This window comes from Anser cygnoides, chromosome 33, assembly GCF_040182565.1.
Source record: "Anser cygnoides isolate HZ-2024a breed goose chromosome 33, Taihu_goose_T2T_genome, whole genome shotgun sequence".
Lineage (NCBI taxonomy): Eukaryota > Metazoa > Chordata > Aves > Anseriformes > Anatidae > Anser > Anser cygnoides.
The window spans coordinates 599,745-620,439 of NC_089905.1; the positions used below are offsets into that span (position 1 = coordinate 599,745).

Below are 20,695 nucleotides of genomic sequence, written 5' to 3' on the forward strand. Positions count from 1 at the left end.
GTGACGAGGGGCGGGCTGGGAGGGATGAGAGGAGACGGGAATCGCTGCCGTGGTGTCACCGTGCTGTGATGTCACCGTGCCGTGATGTCACTGTGATGTCATCATGCCGTGATGCGACTGTGTGTCATGATGTCACCGTGTGCCGTGATGTCACTGTTGTGATGTCACCGTGCTGTGATGTCATCATGCCCTGATGTCTCTGTGCCGGGATGTCACTGTATCATGTCGCTGTGTCGTGACGTAGTACTATGACGTCATCATGCCATGATGTGTGCCATGACGTCATAATGCCATGACGTCACTGTGTCATGATGTCACCGTGTGCTGTGATGTCACCTGTGATGTCATCATGCCCTGTCACTGTGCCAGGATGTCACTGTATCATGTCGCTGTGTCGTGACGTCATTGTGCCATGACGTCGTCGTGCTGTGACGTCACTGTGTCGTGATGTCACCGTGTGCCGTGATGTCACGGTGTGTCACGTCACCGTGCCCTGATGTCACGGTGTCGCGATGTCCCCACGCCGTGACATCACGGTGTGACAGCGCCGTGCCGGAGCAGGGGCTGTACTGGGAGCACTGGGGGCACTGGGAGCCCCCCGGGGCCGAGGAGGCCGCAGGCCCTGTCGCCATGGCAACGGCCGGGCCCCCGCCCGGCAGCCCCCACGCGGGGCGCGGAGCGCGCCCATTGGCCAGAAGTTCAGGCGCTCCCTCTGATTGGCCGTCCCGCCCCCCCCCCGCACACCTGTCTCTCGCGCGCCCCCTTCGCCTCAGCCAATCGGCGCCGAGCGAGCCGGGGCCGGGCAGCGGGGCGCGCCCCTTCCTTGACGAGACAGGCGGCTCGGCCAACGGGGCCGCGCGAGGGGCGGGGCCAACTCGCACCTGGCAGAGGGGCGTTGCCGGATTGGCTCGGCCCCGCGGGGCGGGGCGAGCCCGCCCTATCGGCGGCCGGGGGCGGGGCCCACCTGGGCGGGGCGGGGCCGCACCTGGCCCGGGGCGCGCAGTGCGGTGGCGGCGGCGGCCATGGCGGGAGCGGCACTGCGGGGCGGCCCCGGGCCGCTGCCCCTCCTGCTGCTGTGCGCGGCGGCCGGTGAGTGCCGGGGGGCGGCGGGCGGCCGGGGGGGGTCCCCCCGGTCCCGGTCCCGGTCCCGGTCCCGGTCCCGGTCCCGGTCCCGGTCCCGGTCCCGGGGGGCGGGGGCGGGTTTGCCCGTCGGGGGTCCCGGTGCCGGGGCGGCCGCGGGGGCTCTCGGGGCGGTGTCGCTGCCGGTGGGGGTGGCCGTGGGTCCGTCGGTGCTCGGGGCCGGTACCGGGACGGGGCGGGGGGGTTCTGCCGGTGGGCCCCGGGGGCGATGCCTAATCCCCCCCAGCCCCCGGTTCCCGGCCGGGGGGCCGCCGTGAGGCTCGCTGTCAGCCACCGGGTCCGCCCGCGGGGAGCGCGGCGGTAACGGGGCATTGATAACCCGGTGGGGTTCACCCTGCGGTACCGGGACACCGCCGGTACCGGGACGCCTCCCACGCCGTTGTTCCCGGTACGGGTACTTCCGTGGGCACAGGACACCTCCGCTTCCTCTTCGGCCTCGCCGCCATCGCCTGCCCTGGGGACACCGGGGGCCACCAGCGCTGGGACCCCGGGGGCACCGGGGGCACCGTCCCCCGTCCCCGGTGGCGGCGGCACTGGGGGCACCGGTTGGAGGAGCCGCTGCCGGTTCGTGCCGTCCGTCGGGGCCGCGGCACGGTGCGGGCAGGGCAGCGTCCCGGTGACCCCGTTACCGTCCCCGTCCCCACCCAGCCGGTGGCGGTGACTCAGGGCACCGGGGGCCGGGCGGTGGCCGCACCGGGGACATCCGGGCCTGGGCTTCGGGAAGGAACGCTGCGGAAACGGCCCCGCGCCAGCACCCCGCCGGCCTCGTGCTGCGGCCATCGCGGGGACGGGGACGGCAGCGGGGACGGCCCCGTCCCTCCCCGCCACCCCCGGTGTCCCCCGTTAACGTGCGCCCGCTTTCGGGGGGCGGAGGCCGAAGTGGAGCTGTGGGGGGGCTGCGTGCCACCGGCCCCCTCCCCGCCGGCGGTGGCCTTCCTGTCCCCGCGCGCTGACGTCCCCTCCTTTGTGCTGGGACAATTCTGGGCACGGGTCGGGGTTAACCCGAGCGGGGCTGGCGCCGTCGGGGCTCCCGGCCCTGTGGGGCTGCGGGATGGCGTCTTTTGGGTGTTTCTGCCCCAAAACGCACCGAAGCAGCCCCCTCGCCCCCCGGGCTGTGGTTCGGGGACGTGCGGGGGGCTCCGAGCGGGTCGGTCCCATGGCCGCATCCTGCAGCCGTGCCTTTTCCTGTCCCCGGGCCGGGTTTCCCGTCCCCGCCGTGCGCTTCCTGCACAGCCGGGGCGCAGCAGGAGCGAGGTGTCCCCCCCCCCCCGCCGCCCGTCACCCCCCCCCGCGGGGCTGGCGGTGCTTCGAGGCGTCCCCTTCCCGACCAGAGCCGCAGCTCCGGGCACCGGCCCCAAACCCGCTTCTGGTGCCGGGCCCGGCCTGCCTGCGGCCCCCTGCCACGGCCAGGACCCCCGGCACGAGGGCCCTCCAGAAGCCCCCTCGGGGCGGGCAGGGGCCGGGGCCCCGGGACCAGGCGCCCTCCTCCCGCTGGGTTTCGCTTGGCAGCGGCTCGGGGAGCAAAGTGCAGGCGGCTCCGGGCCCGGGCGGTTTCGGTTCCCGGTGACGGCGGCCGGCCCCGGCCTCTCCCATGGCGTGACTCACGGCCCCCGCACACCGGCCCCCGCACACCGGCCCCAAACCCACCAGGGCCTCTCTCTCCGGCCACACCGGCGAGGTCCCGGTTTGGGGTCCGCGAGCGGCCTCATCCACCGGGAAGCGGAGGCCGGAGATGGGCCGGGAGCCCCGGCCTCCGCCTCGGCTCGGCCGTATTTCCCCCGCCGGTGGCTGGCCGTGCAGGGGGAAGCGAGCTTTGTTTGTACCCGGTGTGCAAGGGCAGGCGTGCGCACGCGTGCCGGGCAGGGGTGTGTGCGTGTGTGTGTGCGTGCACACGTGTGCGCGAGGGCAGGGAGTTACGAAACACCCCCGGGGCTGCCCCCGGGTCGGTTTCCTGCGAAACCAGGAGGGCCGAGAGGAGGAGAGGCCGCGGCAGGTAGGGCAGGATTTTCCAGCTGAGGCCGTGCCACAACGCGGTGCGGCGGTGTCACCTCTGCCCCAGGGCTCCCGGTGACCTCGGCGGTGGCGTCTCCAGTGTCACCGGGCGGCCACGGAGCTGGGGGGGGGACAGCAGTGCCGGGGACCCCGTCCCGCTGTGCCGCGGCTGGTCCCGGTGTGAGCCTTTGGCAGCCGGCCCGGCACCGGGTCCCCGAGCTGATAAACCCCGCGGTGCCGAGGTCGGGAGGTGCTGTTAAAGGGTAACTGCGGCTGGAAACTGATTAACGAGCCGAATGAAACCTCCTGGGCTGAGAGGAGGAGGAGGAGGAGGAGGAGGGAGGGAGGGAGGCCGGCCGGCCTCACCACAGGGCGGGCTGTATCGCCGGGCCGTGGGCCCCTCGGTGCCTGCCCCCCCCCCAGATGGGGACGGGGACGGGTCCCCAGATGCTGGCAGGGCTCGGCAGACCCCGGTGCAGCTCCGGCATCCCTCAGGACCTGGGCTCCTCCTGGTGCCTCCCGCGTGTCTCAGGCGCGTCCCTTCCTCCCGCAGGGTCCCTGGTGGGCGCCCAAGTGACCTCCGAGACGACGCAAGTGCCTGAGAACAGCGGTGAGTGCCTGGCTCCGGCCCCCAAAGCGCCCTGCCCTGCCGCCCCTGCACCGGCGCTGCCCCCATCAGCTCGTCCTGGGCGCCTGGTTTGTGGCCGAGGCACCCGGCGTCCCCCCGAGCACCCCGGCTCCAGCCGATGAGGGACTTCCCCGGGCTCTCGGGGTGCTCCACCTGCGGATTCCCTGCGCTGGGGGGGGCTCCGGGGGCTGCCGGCCCCCAGCTCAGCGCCGTCTCTCCCCTGCAGCCGTGGACATCTACTGCACGGCGTACAAGCCCAGCATGAGCAGCCCCCGCATCGAGTGGAAGTTCCAGAAGGGCACCTCGCTGGTGCTGCTTTACTACGGGAACGAGCTCACCGGTACGTCCCCCCCCCGCAGCCCCTCGAGGCCTTCCCTTGGGGTTTTTATCTCCGGTGAGGCCGCGGCGTCTGTCTGTCTGTCTTTCTGTCCGTCCGTCCGTCGGCTGCCTCCCGACCCGCCCCCTCTCTCTGCAGAACCCTACAAAAACCGCGTCCAGTTCTCGTCCACCAAGATCCACTTCAGCACGGTGACGCGGGAGGACACGGGGAAGTACATCTGCGAGGTGGTGGAGGGCAGCAGCCAGATCTCCAAGTCCGAAGTCAACCTCATCGTCCAAGGTGCGCCGCTGGCCCCCGCGTCCCCGCGCTGCCAGTCTGTGTGTCCCGCAGAGCCCTGCCGTGCCACCCGCTCCCTGCCCTGGACCCCTGACCCCTGTCCCCGCTGCCACGCGGGGGGAGCCAGCTGGGGGAGGGATGCTGGAGCTGCCCTCCCCTGTTGGCAGTACGGGTGAACCCAGCAGATTTAAGGAGCTCTAAGGCCCCCTCGAGCCCCAGGGAGCGTGGCATCAGCTCGGGCACTGAGTGTAGGGGTGGACGCCGGGCTCCTCGCGGTGGCTTTAGGGGACGCTGCGTTCTGGCGGCATCTGGGGCTGGCTCCGCCAGGTGCCCCCGGCACCGGGGCTCTCCTCCGCTTGGCGTTCCCCCATGAAACGCCTGCTCGGGGCGAGCAGGGGAAGTGAGAGCGGCCGTGCCCCTGCTCGGGGTGGAACCGAGCTCTTCTTCCCTCGCCCCGCTCCCGCAGTGCCCCCCTCCAAGCCGGTGGCCCACGTCCCCACCTCGGCCACCATCGGCAGCAAGGCCGTGCTGCGCTGCACCGAGACGGATGGCTCCCCGCCGCCCACCTTCCGCTGGTACCGGGACACCATGCTCATGCCCAGCGACCCCAAAACCAGCCTGACGTTCAGGAACTCCTCCTACACGCTGGACTCCACCACCGGGGAGCTGGTGAGTGCCGGGCGCTCAGGACGCGGGGACCCCCAGCCTCCGCAGCCACGCTCTCGTTCCTCTCCTCTCCCCTCCAGACCTTCGAGCCTGTCAGCAGCTTCGACACCGGTGACTACTACTGCGAGGCCTCGAACAACGTGGGCTCCCCCCAGAAATCAGATGTCGTGCACATGGAAGCCAGTAAGGAGCAGGGGCGGGGGCCGGGGCGGTGTGGGGCTTCTCCAGGCTCCGCTCGGCTGCGTCTGGCACGAGTCATGTTCCGGGGAGAACTGCCTGGTTGCGTGTCAACCTGCTACCCTCCAGCCTGCAGGGTTCAAAGGAATGCTAATTAGCTGCACTGTTAATGACCCTGCCGTTTGGTCTCCAGCAGCATGGGTTGAAACAAGTCCTTAGAGTGATGCTATGGAGGTGGGAGGGAGGAAGCTGCCCGTGGAGATGTTAAAATGCAGCTGGAGCTGGCCGGGGTGGCCCAGTCCTCGTGCGAGCCAGACCCAGCTTCGATGCTGGCCTGGGTTTGGACCGGGGCTCGCCTCCGAGCCCCGTCACTCCCCTCTGAAGTGGGGTCCCTGCCCTGCGGGCTGGGTTTGCGGGTGTGGAGCTGGGGGTTTGCGCCCCGGCGGCCGGCCGCGGCCCCGGGCTGGCATCCAGCAGCCCCCCGACAGCCCCCCCCCCCATCTCTCTCTCCAGACGAAGTCAACGTGGGCGGCATCGTGGCCGCCGTGGTGGTGCTGCTGATGGTGCTGGCGCTCATCGCCTTCGGGATCTGGTTCGCCTACAGCCGGGGCTTCTTCAGCAGTGAGTTCCGCGCCACGCACCCGTCCCTGGGGCTCGCTCCCCTCTGCGCCGGCGCCGCTTTCCCTGCACCCCCCTAACATCCCTGTCCCCTTTCTTTTATTTCAGAGAGAAAAGAGTAAGTGAGCCTGGAACGCTGCCGCTCCCTGCGAGCCTCCCCCAAGCAGTCCCCCAAGTGTCCTCCCCGCTCCCAGTCCCTGTCGGAGCAGGCGGGTGGCTGGGACCGTGCCCTGGTGCCAGCGGGTTCCTGGGGGGGTGGGGGGCAGTGCTGTGGGCAGCGTGCCCCCCCCTAACGCGCTCTCTTTCTGCAGCACCGCCAGCAAGAAGGTCATTTACAGCCAGCCCTCGCACCGCAGCGAGGTGAGTACGCCATGCCCCGGCGGGGCGCCCGCTGGGCACGGAGCGTGACGGGAGCGCGGTGATGGGGCCGTGCCGTCCCCCGGGGGGGTTGTGTCCCCCGGGGAGGGGGGTGGTCCTCGAAACCGCTGAGCGGTGCCCAGCCACAGGTCTGATGGCCAAGGGGGCAAGCGGGGACCCCGGTGCCACCCTGACCTCGCAGGCAGGTGCCACCGCTGTCCTTGGCAGCGCTGTTTGGAGCGAGCTGGGGACCTTGAGCCGCCCTCTCGGGACGGCGGCGAAGCCTCCGCAGCAGCCGGAGATCGGCGCCCGTGGGCTTCGCTGGCCACCCGAAACGGTTCCCAGGGAGACCGGCTCCTGCGGGCACTTGTCATGCAAAGCGGGGAGGGGGCAGCCGCACGCCCCGCGCAGGGACAAAGCGGGTCGGGGGGGGGGCTCCATCGCTCAGGACAACGGGGTGGTGCCGCACAGCATCCCCGGAGCAGGGCAGAGCCCTTCTCGTGTCTCTTCCCCAGACGCGGGAGCGGTGCTCGCCCCAAAACCCTCTGGCTGCGGCGCTGCCGGGTGCCCGAGCCCCCTTCTCCAAGCCAACCCCCCCTGGGTGCAGCCCCCTGCTCCCGGCCCGGGGTCCCTGTGGGCACCGCGTGCCCTCGTCCCGCCCGGTCCCCGCCACCCGCTGCCGGTAACGTCCCCGCTTTCCCTCCGCAGGGCGAGTTCAAACAGACGTCCTCCTTCCTGGTGTGAGGCCCCTCCTGCGCCGCGAACTGTTGTAAATGTTTTCTAATTACTGTAGCTGTGATTTTTAACTATTTTTTGTTGTTTTTTTTTTTTTTTTAAGTGCTACCTTGGCCCTTGTGTCTGTCCCTACCCCCTTGATTTTTTTTTTGGGGGGTAGTGTCCTTCCTCTCCAACCGGTGCCTTGCTGCCCCGGGGTCCCATCGGGGTCCTGTGCCTTGTCCCCACGCAGGGGCGTGGTGGCCGCTCAGGGACAGCGCCGCGTCCTCGGAAGGGCCGTGGCCGTGGGGGGGGTGCTGGGGGTGGAACCCCCTCTCCCAGGGTCTCTCCTGGGGGTCAGGGGTGGGAGTGCATCCCCCAGCGCCAGTCCCAGCTGGCCACTGGTGCCAGTTGCCCCCCCGTACTGGGGGCCGTTCTCTTGTAACCACCCACGCGATGATGTTGGTGGCTGTCGCTGGAAAAACATCAATAAACCTTGCGTTCTTGTACCGAGTGCTCGGAGCCTTCCCTGGGGACGGTGACACCACTGGGGCTGAGCCCTGAGCAGGAGGGGACCGCCGGCCACTTGTGGCACGCGGGGGACACCCCCCCCCCCGGGACCCCTGGGCACGGGGACGTCTTGGCATCGCTGCGAGCGCGCGGGCAGAGCCCTTTCTGCCTGTCAATAGAACTTTTATTTAGTGACTTCTTTGTCTTTTCTCCCCCCAAATCGAGGCCGAGACCCCGAGGCGCCCCCAGCAGAAGCAGGGCTCGAATGAGTGAGTCTTTCCAGGGGTGAAACCTTTCTTCCCCGTTTATATATATAGAGATTAGTCGCACTATATATATACACGTGTGTATATAACCTGGACTCAGTGCAGCGAGGGAGGATCAGCCCCGAGCCGCGGGGCTGCCCGGTGAGGCGCGTTAATAGGCGGAGGCTCTACGTTAGCAGCAGCGACGTGCTCGAGGCCCGTGGCGGCTCGAGCGGGGACGCGGCGCCGCGGCCGTGTCCGATTATCGGTGACACCCCGGTGTCCCCATCCCGCAGGCAGGGGGCCGGGGGGCAGCGTGGGGAGGGGGCCCCGGCTCTGGGGGCAGCCTCGGTGTGTGTGTGTGGGGGGGGTCCTGCCTCAGTTTCCCCCCTTGGCACGGAGCCGTCCCGCTCCTCCTGGCTCGCCGGGGCGGGATCGAGCAGCGAGGCAGCTCCCAGCTGGTGAGAAACCGTGTCCCCAGGGGCTGGGGGTGGCCGTGTGCCCCCCACCCCAGGGACAGCGTCTCCCGGCAGGATTGTGTCCACCTTCCTCCTGGCAGCACAGAGGGGCTGGGGGTCTCTGGCTGGTGTTAGCAGAGCGTTAGGTGAGGGGGACGGGGACAGCCCCGTCCCCACGTGGGCTGGGACGAGGGGGACGTGGTCCCACCGGTGGGCAAGCACCCACGCGGGTCCCGGGGCAGCCCCGTGCCACGAGGAAGGGGGGAAAGGCCCAGGAGGACGGCGAGAGCCGGGAAGGGGGGGGAAGAGCCGGTGGCGTCTCCCCGCGCTGGTGGCATCTCCAGGGCTGGTGGCATCTCCAGGGGCCGGCGGCGTCTCAGACGTTGCTGATGCGGACGCTCAGCGGCGCTCCCTCCCGCTCCCGCTCCGCCGCCTCCCGCAAGGACTCCTCCAGCTTCACCTTCTCGGGGTCCCCGAACCGCACGGTCTCGTGGACGCAGCAGGGCACTGCCACCTTCACCACCTGGTCGAAGAGGCTGAAGTCGGCCACGTACTTGCCGCTGGCCGAGAGGGAGATGGCGGGGGTGAACTCGTAGCCCCAGAGGATCTCCTCGGGCAGGTAGGACGTGCGCACCTGGCACGTGGCGCTGGTGGACTCCACGGTGCCGCTGAGGATCACCACCAGCTCGAAGTCGCCTTCGCCCGTCCGCAGGGCCATGTCCCGGAAGGGGCTGGCGTCGTCCACCACGTGGTAGAAGGTGAGGGGCAGGATGAGGAAGGGGCTGTCGGACGACGTGTCCACCTGGAAGTCCACGTTGACCTGGTTGAGCCGCACGCTCTCGCCCTCCTTGGTGAGGTGGGTCTGCAGGAGCTTGCCCGTCACCTGGCAGCCGATGAGGAGGCTCTTGCGCATGTTGGCCACGCGGATCATGAGGCAGGTCTTGCCGTTGTGCTGCGCCACCACGGCGTTTTGGCTGAACTTGATGGTCTCCGCCCGCTTCTTGGGCCGGGCGATCTTGGCCAGGAAGGTGCCGGTGATGAAGATCTCCATGATGGTGGTGAGGACCAGCTGGGTGATGAGCAGCACGATGGCGAGCGGGCACTCCTCGCTGATGTAGCGGAAGCCGTAGCCGATGGTGGTCTGCGACTCCAGGGAGAAGAGGAAGGCGCCGGTGAGCGTGTGGACCTGCATGACGCAGGGCGTGTGGTTGGCCGGCGGGTCGAACTCCAGCAGGTCCCCGTGCACCACGGCCACCAGGTACCAGACGACGCCGAAGGCGAACCAGGTGCCGGCGAAGGTGGCGGAGAAGAGCACCAGCTTGTAGCGCCACTGCATGTCGATGAAGGTGGTCCACAGGTCCTTGAGGTACAGGAAGCGCTTGTCGGCGATGTGCTCCATCCGCACGTTGCTGCGGCCATCCTTGGTCATCACCCGGCGCCGGCGCAGGCCCGAGCCGATGAGCGGGCGGCTGTCGGTCTGCGTGGTCTGGCTGTAGTACACCTTCGTGGCCGACGTCATCTGCGGGAGGGGGCACCGTGAGCCGGGGGGGGACACGGGGGGGAGAGTCACGAGGGGGTGGGGGGCGAGTGGGGAAGGCGGACGGAGAGGGTGGAGAAAGGGGAGGGGATGGAGGGAAGGATGGGGGACAGGATGGATGGAGATGGACAGGTGGATGGACCGAAGGGTGGGTGGGGGGCAGGAGAAGGCAGGGGGATGGGTGGGGTGCAGCGCGAGGACAGGCAGCTAAGGGGAGGAATGGACAGATGGAGGCTGAGGACGGAGGTTCGGTGTTGGGGACACGTTGGGGACCCCAGCCCAGCTGTGCGGGACCTGACGGATGCGAGGCACCTCGGTGCTGGTGGCTGCTGTCGCCCCTCGCAGCCTCCAGCCATCCCCCCGTCTGTCCGTCCATCCTTCTCCCTACTGATCGATTAACCCACCTGTCTGTCTGTCCTGCCTGTCCCCGCGTCCACCACCTGCCTGCCCACCCACCCCTTTGTCCATCTACCTTTATCCGTCTGTCCTCGCGCGCCCTCTCCGGTCACCTGTCTGTCCGTGTGTCCGTCCATCGCCCCCATCAGCACTCCCCCGTCCACCTGTCTGTCCGTCCCTCCCTGCCTCCCCTCATCCGTACCCTTGTCTGTCCGCGCGTGCCTCTGTCCGTCCGTCCGTCCGTGCTTTTATGCCCCCATCCGCTCACCTGTCCCCCTGTCCGTCTGCGTCCGTCCGTCCGCTCCTCCCTCCCTCCCTGTCCTCCCCGGTGCTGCCAGGCCCCGCAATGTCCCCGGCTGTCACCCTGCCACCTCGCCTGGGGACAGGACCTGGGTGTCCTGGCCGGGCCGGGGACTGAATCAGGCCGGGAGGAAGAGGAAGGAGGGGATGAATGGGAGGCGACGGGCACAAACGGCTGGTGGCGGCGCCAGGCGCGCTTCCGTCCCCGTCCCTGTCCCCGACCCCGGTCCCCGGCGGCACAGAAAGGACCCTTTCAGCCCACGCCAGCGTTTGGCCCCACCGCGGTTTCCGAGCTGGCTGCGGCGAGGCAGCGTGCCGGGGACACCGGGGACGCGGTGGCACCCTGGGGGGTCTCCTTGGAGCCTCGTGTCCCTGCGCCGGCCAAAGCCGGGGGACCCGGAAGGCACCGGCCACCCCGGGCGGCGCTGCCACTGTCCCTGCTGCACCACATCCGTCCCCTCCTGGCGAGACCCCCTGGAGGGGACGGTGGCACCGGGTCAGGGCCCTGTCCCCATCCCGGACCAGGCCCCCCCTGTCCCCGCGGGCACCACGCATCCCCAGAGCCACCCTGTCCCCAAAACCACCCCGTGTTCCCCAGAGCTCCATGGCCTGGGGCCACTGCACCCTCAGTGCCCCTCCCTGCGCCCCGAGCTCTGCCCGAGCCGGCAGGGACAGGCACCAGCACCCCCTGCATGTCCCCACAGTTGGCCCCGCACCCCCCCAAGTCCTTTTGCCCCCCTTTCCTCATGCTCCCCCCCCTCGGGGTCCCCTCACCCCTGGGGCTCCCTTTGTGCTTGTATTTGGGGTTCCTGCACCCCTCTATGCCCTTCTCCCCCCTTTTTGGGGTCCTTCCCCTCCCCAGGGTCCCTGCACCTTTCCCTGGGATCCCTGCACCCCTTTTTGGGATCCCTGCCCCCCCCCCCCCCAGAAAAGCTCCCCATTGCCCCTCTTGGGGGTCCCTACGCCCTGCTTCACTCGGGGGCTCCCTGCAGCACATCCTGACCCCCACATTTCTGGGGTCCCCCCCCCCTGGACACCCCCCACCCCCCCCCCCCCATTGGCAGCCCCCCCGTGCCACCCCACGCGCCCTGGACACAGGTTGTGACAAGGCACCGCTTGTTCCCAGCGCGGGGACGATGCCGCGGGGCACGGCCGCCACCAAGCACGACCGCCACCTGCTCCGCCCGGTTACCCATTAACCCCCCCCCCCGCCTCCTGCCTCAGTTTCCCCCCCCCCCAAGCATGCGGGGGGTCCTTGCAGGGCAGGGGACACAGGGACCCGTCCCCCCCTCCCCATGCCCCACTGGCATCGCCAACCTGGGCGCTGTTCCCGTGCCCGCACGGTGCCAGCCGTGGCCGGGCTCCCCGCCAGCCCCATTTTCCCCCCTTTCCACCCCAAAAATGGGGGGGCGTGATACTGGTGGCAACTGGGAGCGGGGGGTCCGCACCTCGTCCCCGTGGAAGGTTGGGGATGGCGGGGTTGGGGACACCGGGGGACGCGGCGTGGGGCTGGTCCCGTGGGGCTGGGTGTTGGGGGGGGGGAGGCTGTGCAAGGGCAGGCGGGGGGGGGGGGGGACGGGGACACGGGGACAGTGGGGCCTTTGTGCGCCCCGGCGGAGAGGCCTCAATGGAGCTGGCGGGGCACAAAGGCGCTTTGACGAAGCGCTTCGTTAGCATGCAGAGCCCCGCGCTCCCTGCCGCCCCCCCCGGCCAGCCTGGCCCCCCAGCGGGGGTCCTGGGGGCCAGCGTCCCCCTGCCACCCACCCCGCTCGGCCGCTGTCCCCTGGGTCCCCTGCCCTTGTCCATCGGAGCCCCCCGAGCCCCCTGCGCTGCACCCCGGGACCCCCATCGCACCCGGTTTGAGCACAGTTTGGCATGGCCCTGGGGGGGGACCTGGGGGGGCCCTGAGGCCAGCGCCATCCCCGCACCCTTCGCGCTGCCGGCCCCGAGCTGCAGAATTCGGGAAATTCAGGAAAATGCCGAGAGCGGGGCGGCGGGGGCAGGATGGGACTGGGGACCCCTCCCAAACCCTGCCTCGGTTTCCCCTCTAGCACAGCAGGGATACCGGGGGGGGGGGTCCCCACAGCACCAGGGGACCCCAAAATGACAAATCCTTCCCCCCCAGTGCTACTCAACCCCCATTAACTGCCAACAAATCCACCCCTCTGCCGGCTGTGGATTGGGGCAAAAAAAGCCCATTTTGGCCTCTTTTCAAGCCCGCCGCCTCCAGGGAAGCTCGGCGGGGCCGGGAGCGCTTCCAGCGGACCCACGGGCGCGGGGGCTCCCACGGGAGCTGGCGGCGCCGGTGCCGATGGGGCGGATAAGGCCGGCGGGGACGACGCGGCTCAGCCTTCGTAGCCAGCGGAGAAGCCACCGCCCGCGGCCGCAGCACGGGTAACCCGCAGCATCGTTACCCCCAGACCCATTAACCGGCAGCTCACGGGGGGTGTAACTCGCAGCCCGACTAACCGGGATGGGTAACCCACACCCGGGATAACCCACACCCAGATAACCCACACCCAGATAACGCACACCTCCAATAACCCACACCTCCAACCCACACCCGGATAAAGCACACCTGCAGTACTCCATGCCTGGGATAACCCACACCTAGATAACGCACACCCTGGATAACCCACAGTTGGGATAATCCAATCCCGGGATAACCCACATCCCGGATAACCCACATCCCGGATAACCCACATCCCAGATAACCCACATCCCGGGATAATCCAACCCAGATAACCCACACCCAGATAGCCCACACCTGGATAACCCACAGCCCACCTTTGCCCACAGCCCAATCCCGCGTGGCTAAGCCACAACCCTGCTAATCCAGCGCAGCTAATCTGTGGCCCCACTAATCCTCAACCCCACTAATCCAGCGTGACTAACCTACAGCCTGGCTAATCCAGCGTAGCTAATCTGTGGTTTTGCTCATCCACAGCCCAGCTAATCCGGCGTGCCTAACCTGCAGCCTGGTTCACCTGCAGCCTGGTTCACCTGCAGCCTGGTTCACCTGCAGCCTGGTTAACCCGCAGCCTGGTTAACCCACAGCCTGGTTAACTCCCAGCCCCGTTAACCCACAGCCCGGTTAATCCCCAGCCCACCCAGGGCCGGTGCCACTAACCCAGCGCCCTGTGGGTGCCCCCCTGTCCCCCTCACTCCAAATGCCCTTGAAATGCCCTGACCCTGCCCCCCCCCGTCCCTGGGGCAGGGAAGGGCCCCCCCCAACCACCCCGTGGCCTCGGGCCCCATTGGCGGGGGGCAATGGGGACACCCCGTGGGCTGCGGTAGAGGGGACAGGGGTGGCCCCAGAGATGCCGGGGGGGGGGGGGGAGTGGGGTGGGAATGGGCTGAGGGACGTGGTGCCCTCCGTCCGTGTCTGTCCGTCCGTCTCCCTCTCTGTCCGTCCGTCCGTCCAGGTCCCCACTGGGCTGGGGGGGGGGGAGACCCACAGGGAGGGGGGGATGTGGGGACACGGGCACTGGAGATACGGGGATGTGGGGACGGGGGACATGGGGACATGGGGACAGCGGGTGTGGGGACGTGGGGATGGAGGTGGAGGGCAAGGGGATGGCGGACATGGGACACGGGGGTACGGGGACATCGGGGGCAGAAGGGGGGAGGGGGACGTGGGGCCAGGCCATGGGGACGGTGGGATGGGGGGACACGGGGAACATGGGGACGGGGGACAGGGAGACTCGGGACATGGGGACGTGGGACATGGGGCTACGGGGGCTGGGGGATAAAGGGACGCGGGGACACGGGGCACCGAGACACGGGGACGGGGACCACGGCGACGTGGGGGCACGGGACACCGGGACGTGAGGTGATGGGGGCACGGGACACCGGGACGTTTTGGGGGGGGGGGCGCGGGGCCACCGGCCCGGAGCCGCATCCAGCGGGGGGGGGGGCACTGCCGGCTGCCCCCAGCCCCTCGCCACCCCCAGGGTGGCCTGGCCGCGACAAGGGGGGGCTTTACTGGGGCGGGGGGCGGGGGGGCTCAGGGGACCGGGACCTCCCCACCCCCGGCGGCCCCTTACCTTGCCGGGGGGGCACCCTGGGGCGCCCGGGGGTGCCTGGCCGCGCTCAGCCCGGCCGCCGCCGGCTCCCCATGGGCTTTATGGCTCGGCGGGGCCGGCGGCGGTGGGACGGGGCCCCCCCCCGCGCCCCCCCCCCCCCTCCCCGGGCCGGCCGCCTCGCCGGGCCCGGCTGGCACCGATTGGCGGGGCCGGGGAGGGGGCCCGGGGGGGTTGGGGGGGGGCCGGGGGAGGCGGGGGGGGGGGGGGGCGGGGAGGAGCCGGCGTGGGGCGGGCTTGGGGGGGGGGGGGGGGGGGTTAATGGGGTGGAAAACGAGCCCGGTCCGGGTCACGTTACCGGCCCCGGGGCGGGGGGGGCGGGCCCGAGCACCCCCGACAACCCCCCCCCCACCTCAACCCACCGGCCGCAGCACCGGGACCGGCCCCCCACACCCCCACCCGTGCCCCCCGTGTTTTCGCGTGGGGTCCTGAGACCCCCCCGCGGGGAGTGGGGGCACGGGCGGGTGTCACCCGTGGCCCCCCCCCCCCCCCGACACCATCACCCCCCCCCACCGCTGGTGATGAGGGAGCGGCTGGAGGGGGGGGGGGCGCGGGGCAGTGGGGCCGTGGGTGCGCGGGGCCGTGGGTGCGTGGCCGTGGGTGCGTGGGGCCGCCCCCCCCCCCCCGCACAAGGCCCCGCTGTTCCCGGGCCGGTCCCGGCACAAAGCGCCTTTGTGCGCCCGGGGGGGGGCCGGGGAGGGGCCGGGGCCGCCACCGCCACCGGGCGGCCGCTGGGCTACCGGGGGGGGCGGGGGGGGGGGCAACCGGCGGCGGGGGAGGAATTGGGGGGGGGGGGGAGCGCAGCGCCAAGCGGAGCGCAGCACCAAGCGCCCCCCCCGTGCCACGCGTGTCCCCGAGCACACGCGTGGGCGCAACCCCGGCGCATTTCTTCCCCCCTCCCCACGCCCCGCGGGCAGCGTGCCACGCGTGGCCCCGCCGCTCTGCCCTTCCCGGGGGGGGGGGGTTGAGGAGGGGGGGGTTGGCCCGGTTCGGCTCGGCCCGGGGCCGGGGGGGGCCGTGCCGGGGGCGGGCGCAGCTCGGTATTTTTAGCCGCGCGCTCCCGGGGCGCAGCCGTTGCCGGGGAACGGCGGAGCGCGGCCGGCGGGGGAGGCGCGGGGGGGGGGGGGGGGGGGTGAAACCGGCGGTGTTGGGGGGGGGGGGGGGAGAGAGCTGGGCCGGGCCGAACCGAGCCGAGCCCGAGCGGCACCGGACGGGACCGGGGGCCGAGCCGAGCGGAGCCGGGCGCTGCGCTCCTCCTGCGCCATGCGCGCAGCGCACGGGGGTTGCGCGCCCCGGCGGGAGCCGCGGGGGGAGCGGTGAGTGCGGGGGGGGGGGGGGGGGGGCACCGGGATGGGGGGCACCGGGACGGGGGGGGGCGGGGGGCAGAGCGGGGGGGTGGTGGAGGGGACAGCCCCGGGGGGGCTCCTGCTGCTCCCCTCCCCCATATTGCCCCCCCGCCCCGTTCTCTCCCGCACCCCCAGCCCTGCCATCTGTACGCCCCCCCCCCGCCAGTCCCCCCCCCCCCTCACAGCGAGGGGACACGGGGGTGGCGCTGGGGTCCCCGACACCGGTCAGGGGCACCCAAGGCCTGCACAGAGGTGATGGGTGCCCCCCCCCCCCCACCTCCCCCCTCTACATTTTGGGAAAGATGCCCCCTCCCCCCCCCCCATCCCCCCCTGCAATCTGCCTGGGGGCCGTGGGGTGCCCCATGGCTGGGGGGGGGGGGGGGGGGGGGAGGGTTGTGTGGGGCACAGCTTGGGGGGGGGGGGGTGCACATGCGTGTGTGCATCGCGTGTGCATCGCCCGGCTCCGTGTGCGTGCGCTGGCATCGGTCCAGTGCGTGCGCAGGACTGGTGCACACACGCTCCGGTGCATGGCAGCGTGCAAGGACCCCCCCCCCCCACACACACACACACCCCCCACCCCCCCCGGGCTGCACGCATGTGCGTGCACCCCACCAGTGGGCAAAACACGCGTGTGCGCACAGCCCTGGGTGCTGGCGTGCCGGTATCTGCTCGTGTGTGTGTGTGCGTGTGTGCGTGCACACGTGTGCAGCTGTGTGCACGTGTTTGCAGCTGTGTGCACGTGTTTGCAGATGTGTGCGCGTGTTTGTACGTGTGTGCATCTGCGTACACGTGTGTGCGTGCGTGTGCATGCGTGTGCGTGCGTGTGCACCTGCCAGCAGCTGGACACAGGTGTGCACGTGTGTGCGTGTTTGCACGTGTGTGCGTGTTTGCAGGTGTGTGCATGCATACTTTGTGTAGGTGAGTGCATGCATTGTGTACACGTGTGTCCATGCGTGTGCACACACATGTGTGCCCTCACCCACCCCCGCAGTCCCGTGCCTCATCCCCCCCCCCAGCCTCCTGCCGGCCCCCCCACACCTGCCCCTCCCAGTGCCTCCCAGTGCTCCCAGTTGGGCGCCACCAACCCCTCCCTCCCGCAGGCGCTGAGGGCGATGGCTCAGGACAACGCCGCCTTCTGCGGGGTGCCCGAGGGGGGGCCCAGCGAGGCCAAGGGCCCCCCCGCCCCCCCCCGGCGCCGGGGGGCCGGGGCCCGCAAGCGTCAGCGCTACGTGGAGAAGGACGGCAAGTGCAACGTGCAGCACGGGAACGTGCGCGAGACCTACCGCTACCTCACCGACATCTTCACCACCCTGGTGGACCTCAAGTGGCGCTTCAGCCTCCTCGTCTTCATCCTGGCCTACGCCGTCACCTGGCTCTTCTTCGGCCTCATCTGGTGGTTCATCGCCTACTGCCGCGGCGACCTGGACCACCTGGAGGACCACGCCTGGACGCCCTGCGTCAACAACCTCAACGGCTTCGTCTCCGCCTTCCTCTTCTCCATCGAGACGGAGACCACCATCGGCTACGGCCACCGCGTCATCACCGACAAGTGTCCCGAGGGCATCGTGCTGCTGCTGCTCCAGGCCATCCTGGGCTCCATGGTCAACGCCTTCATGGTGGGCTGCATGTTCGTGAAGATCTCGCAGCCCAACAAGCGCGCCGAGACCTTGGTCTTCTCCTCGCACGCCGTGGTGTCGCTGCGGGACGACCGCCTCTGCCTGATGTTTCGCGTGGGCGACCTGCGGGACTCGCACATCGTGGAGGCCTCCATCCGCGCCAAGCTCATCAAGTCCAAGCAGACGCAGGAGGGCGAGTTCATCCCCCTGGACCAGACCGACCTGAGCGTGGGCTTCGAGACGGGCGACGACCGCCTCTTCCTCGTCTCGCCCCTCATCATCAGCCACGAGATCGACGAGCGCAGCCCCTTCTGGGACGTCTCGCGGCACCAGCTGGAGAAGGACGATTTTGAGATCGTCGTCATCCTCGAGGGCATGGTGGAGGCCACAGGTAACGGGGCCGCCGGGGGGGGTGGGACGCACTGGGTGGCACCTAACGTCTGTGGGGACACCTCGTGTCCATGGGGAAGTCTCTACGGGGCCGCAACCTCCATGGGGACATCTTCATGCAGACACGTCACCTCCACGGGGACACCTCGTGTCCATGGGGACATCTCTGTGGGACCACCACCTCCATGGGGACATCTCCATGCAGATACCTCCATGGGGACGCGTCACGCCCATGGGGACTTCTCTATGAGGGACGCCACCCTCCATGGGGACACCTTCATGTGGACACCTCACCTCCAGGGGGACACCTCCATGGGGACACCTCATCTCCACAAGGACATCTCCATGCGGCCGCTTCATTTCCACGGGGACACCTCCACGGGGACACCTCCACGGGGACACCTCCATGGGGACACCTCCACGGGGACACATCTTTTTCTTGGGGACATCTCCATGAGGACACCTCACCTCCATGGGGACATCACCTCCATGGGGACATCACATCACCTCCATGGGGACATCACCTCCACGCCCCATGCACCACAATCAGGGTGCCCCATACACGGGCTGCACCACAGATCGGGGTGCCCCATACCTTATAGATCGGAGGTGCCCCATGCCTTATAGATTGGGGTCCCCCCATGCTTTACAGACCGGGTGCCCCCCCACCCCCCAACCGGGGTGCGCCATGCACCGGGTGCCCCCGCCATCGCCCCCGCAAGCCACCCCATCCCCTTCCCCGACCCCGTGGCCGTGCCATGCGCGGTGGGCTCGTGCCGTGCGTGTATGCGGGGTGCAGGCTGCGGGACCCTCGCCCCCCGGCTGCCCCCCCCCCCCCCCCCCCGCAGGGATGACGTGCCAGGCGCGCAGCTCCTACCTGGCGGACGAGGTGCTGTGGGGCCACCGCTTCTCGCCGGTGCTGAGCCTGGCCGAGGGCTGCTACGAGGTGGACTACGGGGGCTTCCACCACACCGTGCCCGTGCCCACGCCGGCCTGCAGCGCCCGGCAGCTGGCGGCGGCGGCCGCCCGCCGCGACGCCCACCTCTACTGGTCCATCCCCAGCCGCCTGGACCAGCCGCTGGAGGAGGCGGCGGTGGCGGAGGCCGGGGCCGGGGGGAGCCGGGACCCCCCCGGAACACAACGGCACCCTGGCCAGCCCCGAGGGGTTGTGACGGCCGCGGGCGGGGGGTGGTGGTGGGGGGGGGGGGGTGTGGGTGCTGGGCGCCCGGCTGCCCGCTGGGGTTGTTTTAATAAAGGCTGACCCCCCCCTCCCCATCCTCCCCCCGATATAGTGATGGTGGTGTTTTTTTTGGGGGGGGGGCAGTGGTGCCAGGTTCCCCCCCCATCACCCCTGCCTGCAGTCCCACCAGGGGACCCGGTGTCCTCGTCACCCTGCCCCTGCTTTGGGGTTCACTGGGGGGGGGGTCATCACCTGGGGGGGGGGGGCCGTGCCATCCCATACCCCCAGAGGCTTTGTGCCCCCCCCCAATCAAGGGGTGGCAGATTGCCCCCCATGGCATCAATCCCCCCCGGGGTTGTTATTGTAGGACCTACATTAATTCCAGGGTACCCCCCCCGTTTTGGGGGGGGGGCCATTAGTGTGTCCGGGGGGGGGGTGTGGAGTCTTCATTCCCAATTATTTTTTTTTTAATGAAGGGGGTGACCGAGGCAGCACCCCCCGGCACCCATGGGTGCCCCCCCCCCGGCGGGGCTGGACACAAAGGGGGGCCCCGCGGTGCCTGGGGGGGGGGGGGGGGGGGGGAGCGGGGATGGCCCGAGAGGAGCCGGAGGGGGCGGGGCAAGGAGAGGAGGGGGCGGGGCGTGTGTGGGCGTGGCCCGCCCAGGCCCCGCCCCCTGCCCGCCCAGGCCCCGCCCCCTGCCCGCCCAGGCCCCGCCCCTGCCCGCCCAGGCCCCGCCCCCTGCCCGCCCAGGCCCCGCCCCTGTCCGCCCAGGCCCCGCCCCCTCCACATTCCTCCCCCCCCCCCCCCTCCGGCAGCGGCGCCCACGCGCGTTCGCGGCCCCGGGTCGCGGCAACGCTGCCCAGTCCGGGCGGGGAACTGGGAGCACTGGGAGCACTGGGAAGGGGCCGGGGCCCGCGCCAGGTCCCCCGTGGGGCCGGGGCCGGCACGTGGCGGCTGCGCCCGCGTCATCTGTTTGCTCAGCTGGGGGACAGCGGGGGGGGGCAACGGGGGGGGACAGCGGGGGGGGGACAGCGGGGGGGACAGCGGGGACACGGCCCGGGTAAATACCCCCCGCGAACCGCCTCCGCCCCCCCGGCCTTGTTCCTGTCCCCAACCCCGACTGCGGGGGGGCACGGGGGGGCTGGGGGCAGTGGGGAGGGCTGGGGGGGCTGGGGGGGCGGGGGGGTTCGGCAGAGTGGGGGTGGTGGGGCTGACTGGGAGGGACTGGGGGATACTGGGATGGGGTGGGAGTTTTGGGGAGCACTGGGAGGTGCTGGGTTCAAATTGGGGAGAGACTGGGATGTACTGGGATGGAGCGGGAGCTCTGGGGGGACTGGGAGGGACTGGGGGATACTGGGAGGGACTGGGGGGACTGGGGATCATGGGGAGCACTGGGACAGAATGGGAGGTGCTGGGGCAGACTGCGGGGACTGGGAGAAACTGGAATATACTGGGATGGAGTGGGAGTTCTAGGGAGACTGGGAAGACTGGGACAGGCTGGGGGATACTGGGATGGATTGGGAGGTGCTGTAGGAAAGCTGGGGCATAATTGGAGGTACTGGGATATACTGGGATGTGCTGGGACAGAGTGGGCATGCTGGCACAGACTGGGGGGACTGGTCCAGACTGGGCATGCAGGGTTGGACCATGAGGGACTGGGGCAGACTGGGGATACTGGGGCACACTGGGGGTGCGGGGCTGGACTGGCGCGACTGGGGCACACTGG

The 20,695-nt window shown here is 70.4% G+C and overlaps 3 protein-coding genes across 7 annotated transcripts; 2 read left to right on the forward strand and 1 right to left on the reverse strand.

The window, feature by feature from the left end:
• Positions 1 to 939: 939 nt before the first annotated feature.
• On the forward strand, positions 940 to 7,417 carry F11R (F11 receptor). The gene is made up of 10 exons (XM_066986091.1): positions 940 to 1,089; positions 3,686 to 3,742; positions 3,987 to 4,100; positions 4,236 to 4,379; positions 4,843 to 5,045; positions 5,123 to 5,225; positions 5,733 to 5,837; positions 5,946 to 5,955; positions 6,149 to 6,197; positions 6,903 to 7,417. The coding sequence occupies exons 1-10, from the start codon at positions 1,023 to 1,025 to the stop codon at positions 6,936 to 6,938; spliced, it is 888 nt and encodes a 295-aa protein (XP_066842192.1). The 5' UTR covers positions 940 to 1,022; the 3' UTR covers positions 6,939 to 7,417.
• Positions 7,418 to 7,706: 289 nt separating this feature from the next.
• On the reverse strand, positions 7,707 to 17,200 carry KCNJ10 (potassium inwardly rectifying channel subfamily J member 10). 5 transcript variants are annotated; one of them, XM_048056376.2, is made up of 2 exons: positions 17,066 to 17,200; positions 7,707 to 9,640 (listed from the first exon to the last, which is right to left on the reverse strand). In XM_048056376.2, exon 2 carries the CDS (start codon positions 9,638 to 9,640, stop codon positions 8,498 to 8,500), a length of 1,143 nt encoding a protein of 380 aa, XP_047912333.1. In that variant the 5' UTR covers positions 17,066 to 17,200; the 3' UTR covers positions 7,707 to 8,497. The 5 variants fall into 5 exon arrangements, with proteins under 5 accessions (XP_047912333.1, XP_066842169.1, XP_013026051.2 ...); XM_066986068.1 differs by lacking the exon at positions 17,066 to 17,200 and adding an exon at positions 14,401 to 14,556; XM_013170597.3 differs by lacking the exon at positions 17,066 to 17,200 and adding an exon at positions 10,323 to 10,534.
• KCNJ9 (potassium inwardly rectifying channel subfamily J member 9) lies at positions 16,370 to 18,968 on the forward strand. Its single transcript, XM_066986037.1, is given in 3 exon segments — positions 16,370 to 17,789; positions 18,637 to 18,893; positions 18,895 to 18,968. Coding segments are annotated over 3 exon segments (1,581 nt in total). The 5' UTR covers positions 16,370 to 16,531; the 3' UTR covers positions 18,961 to 18,968.
• Positions 18,969 to 20,695: the final 1,727 nt, after the last annotated feature.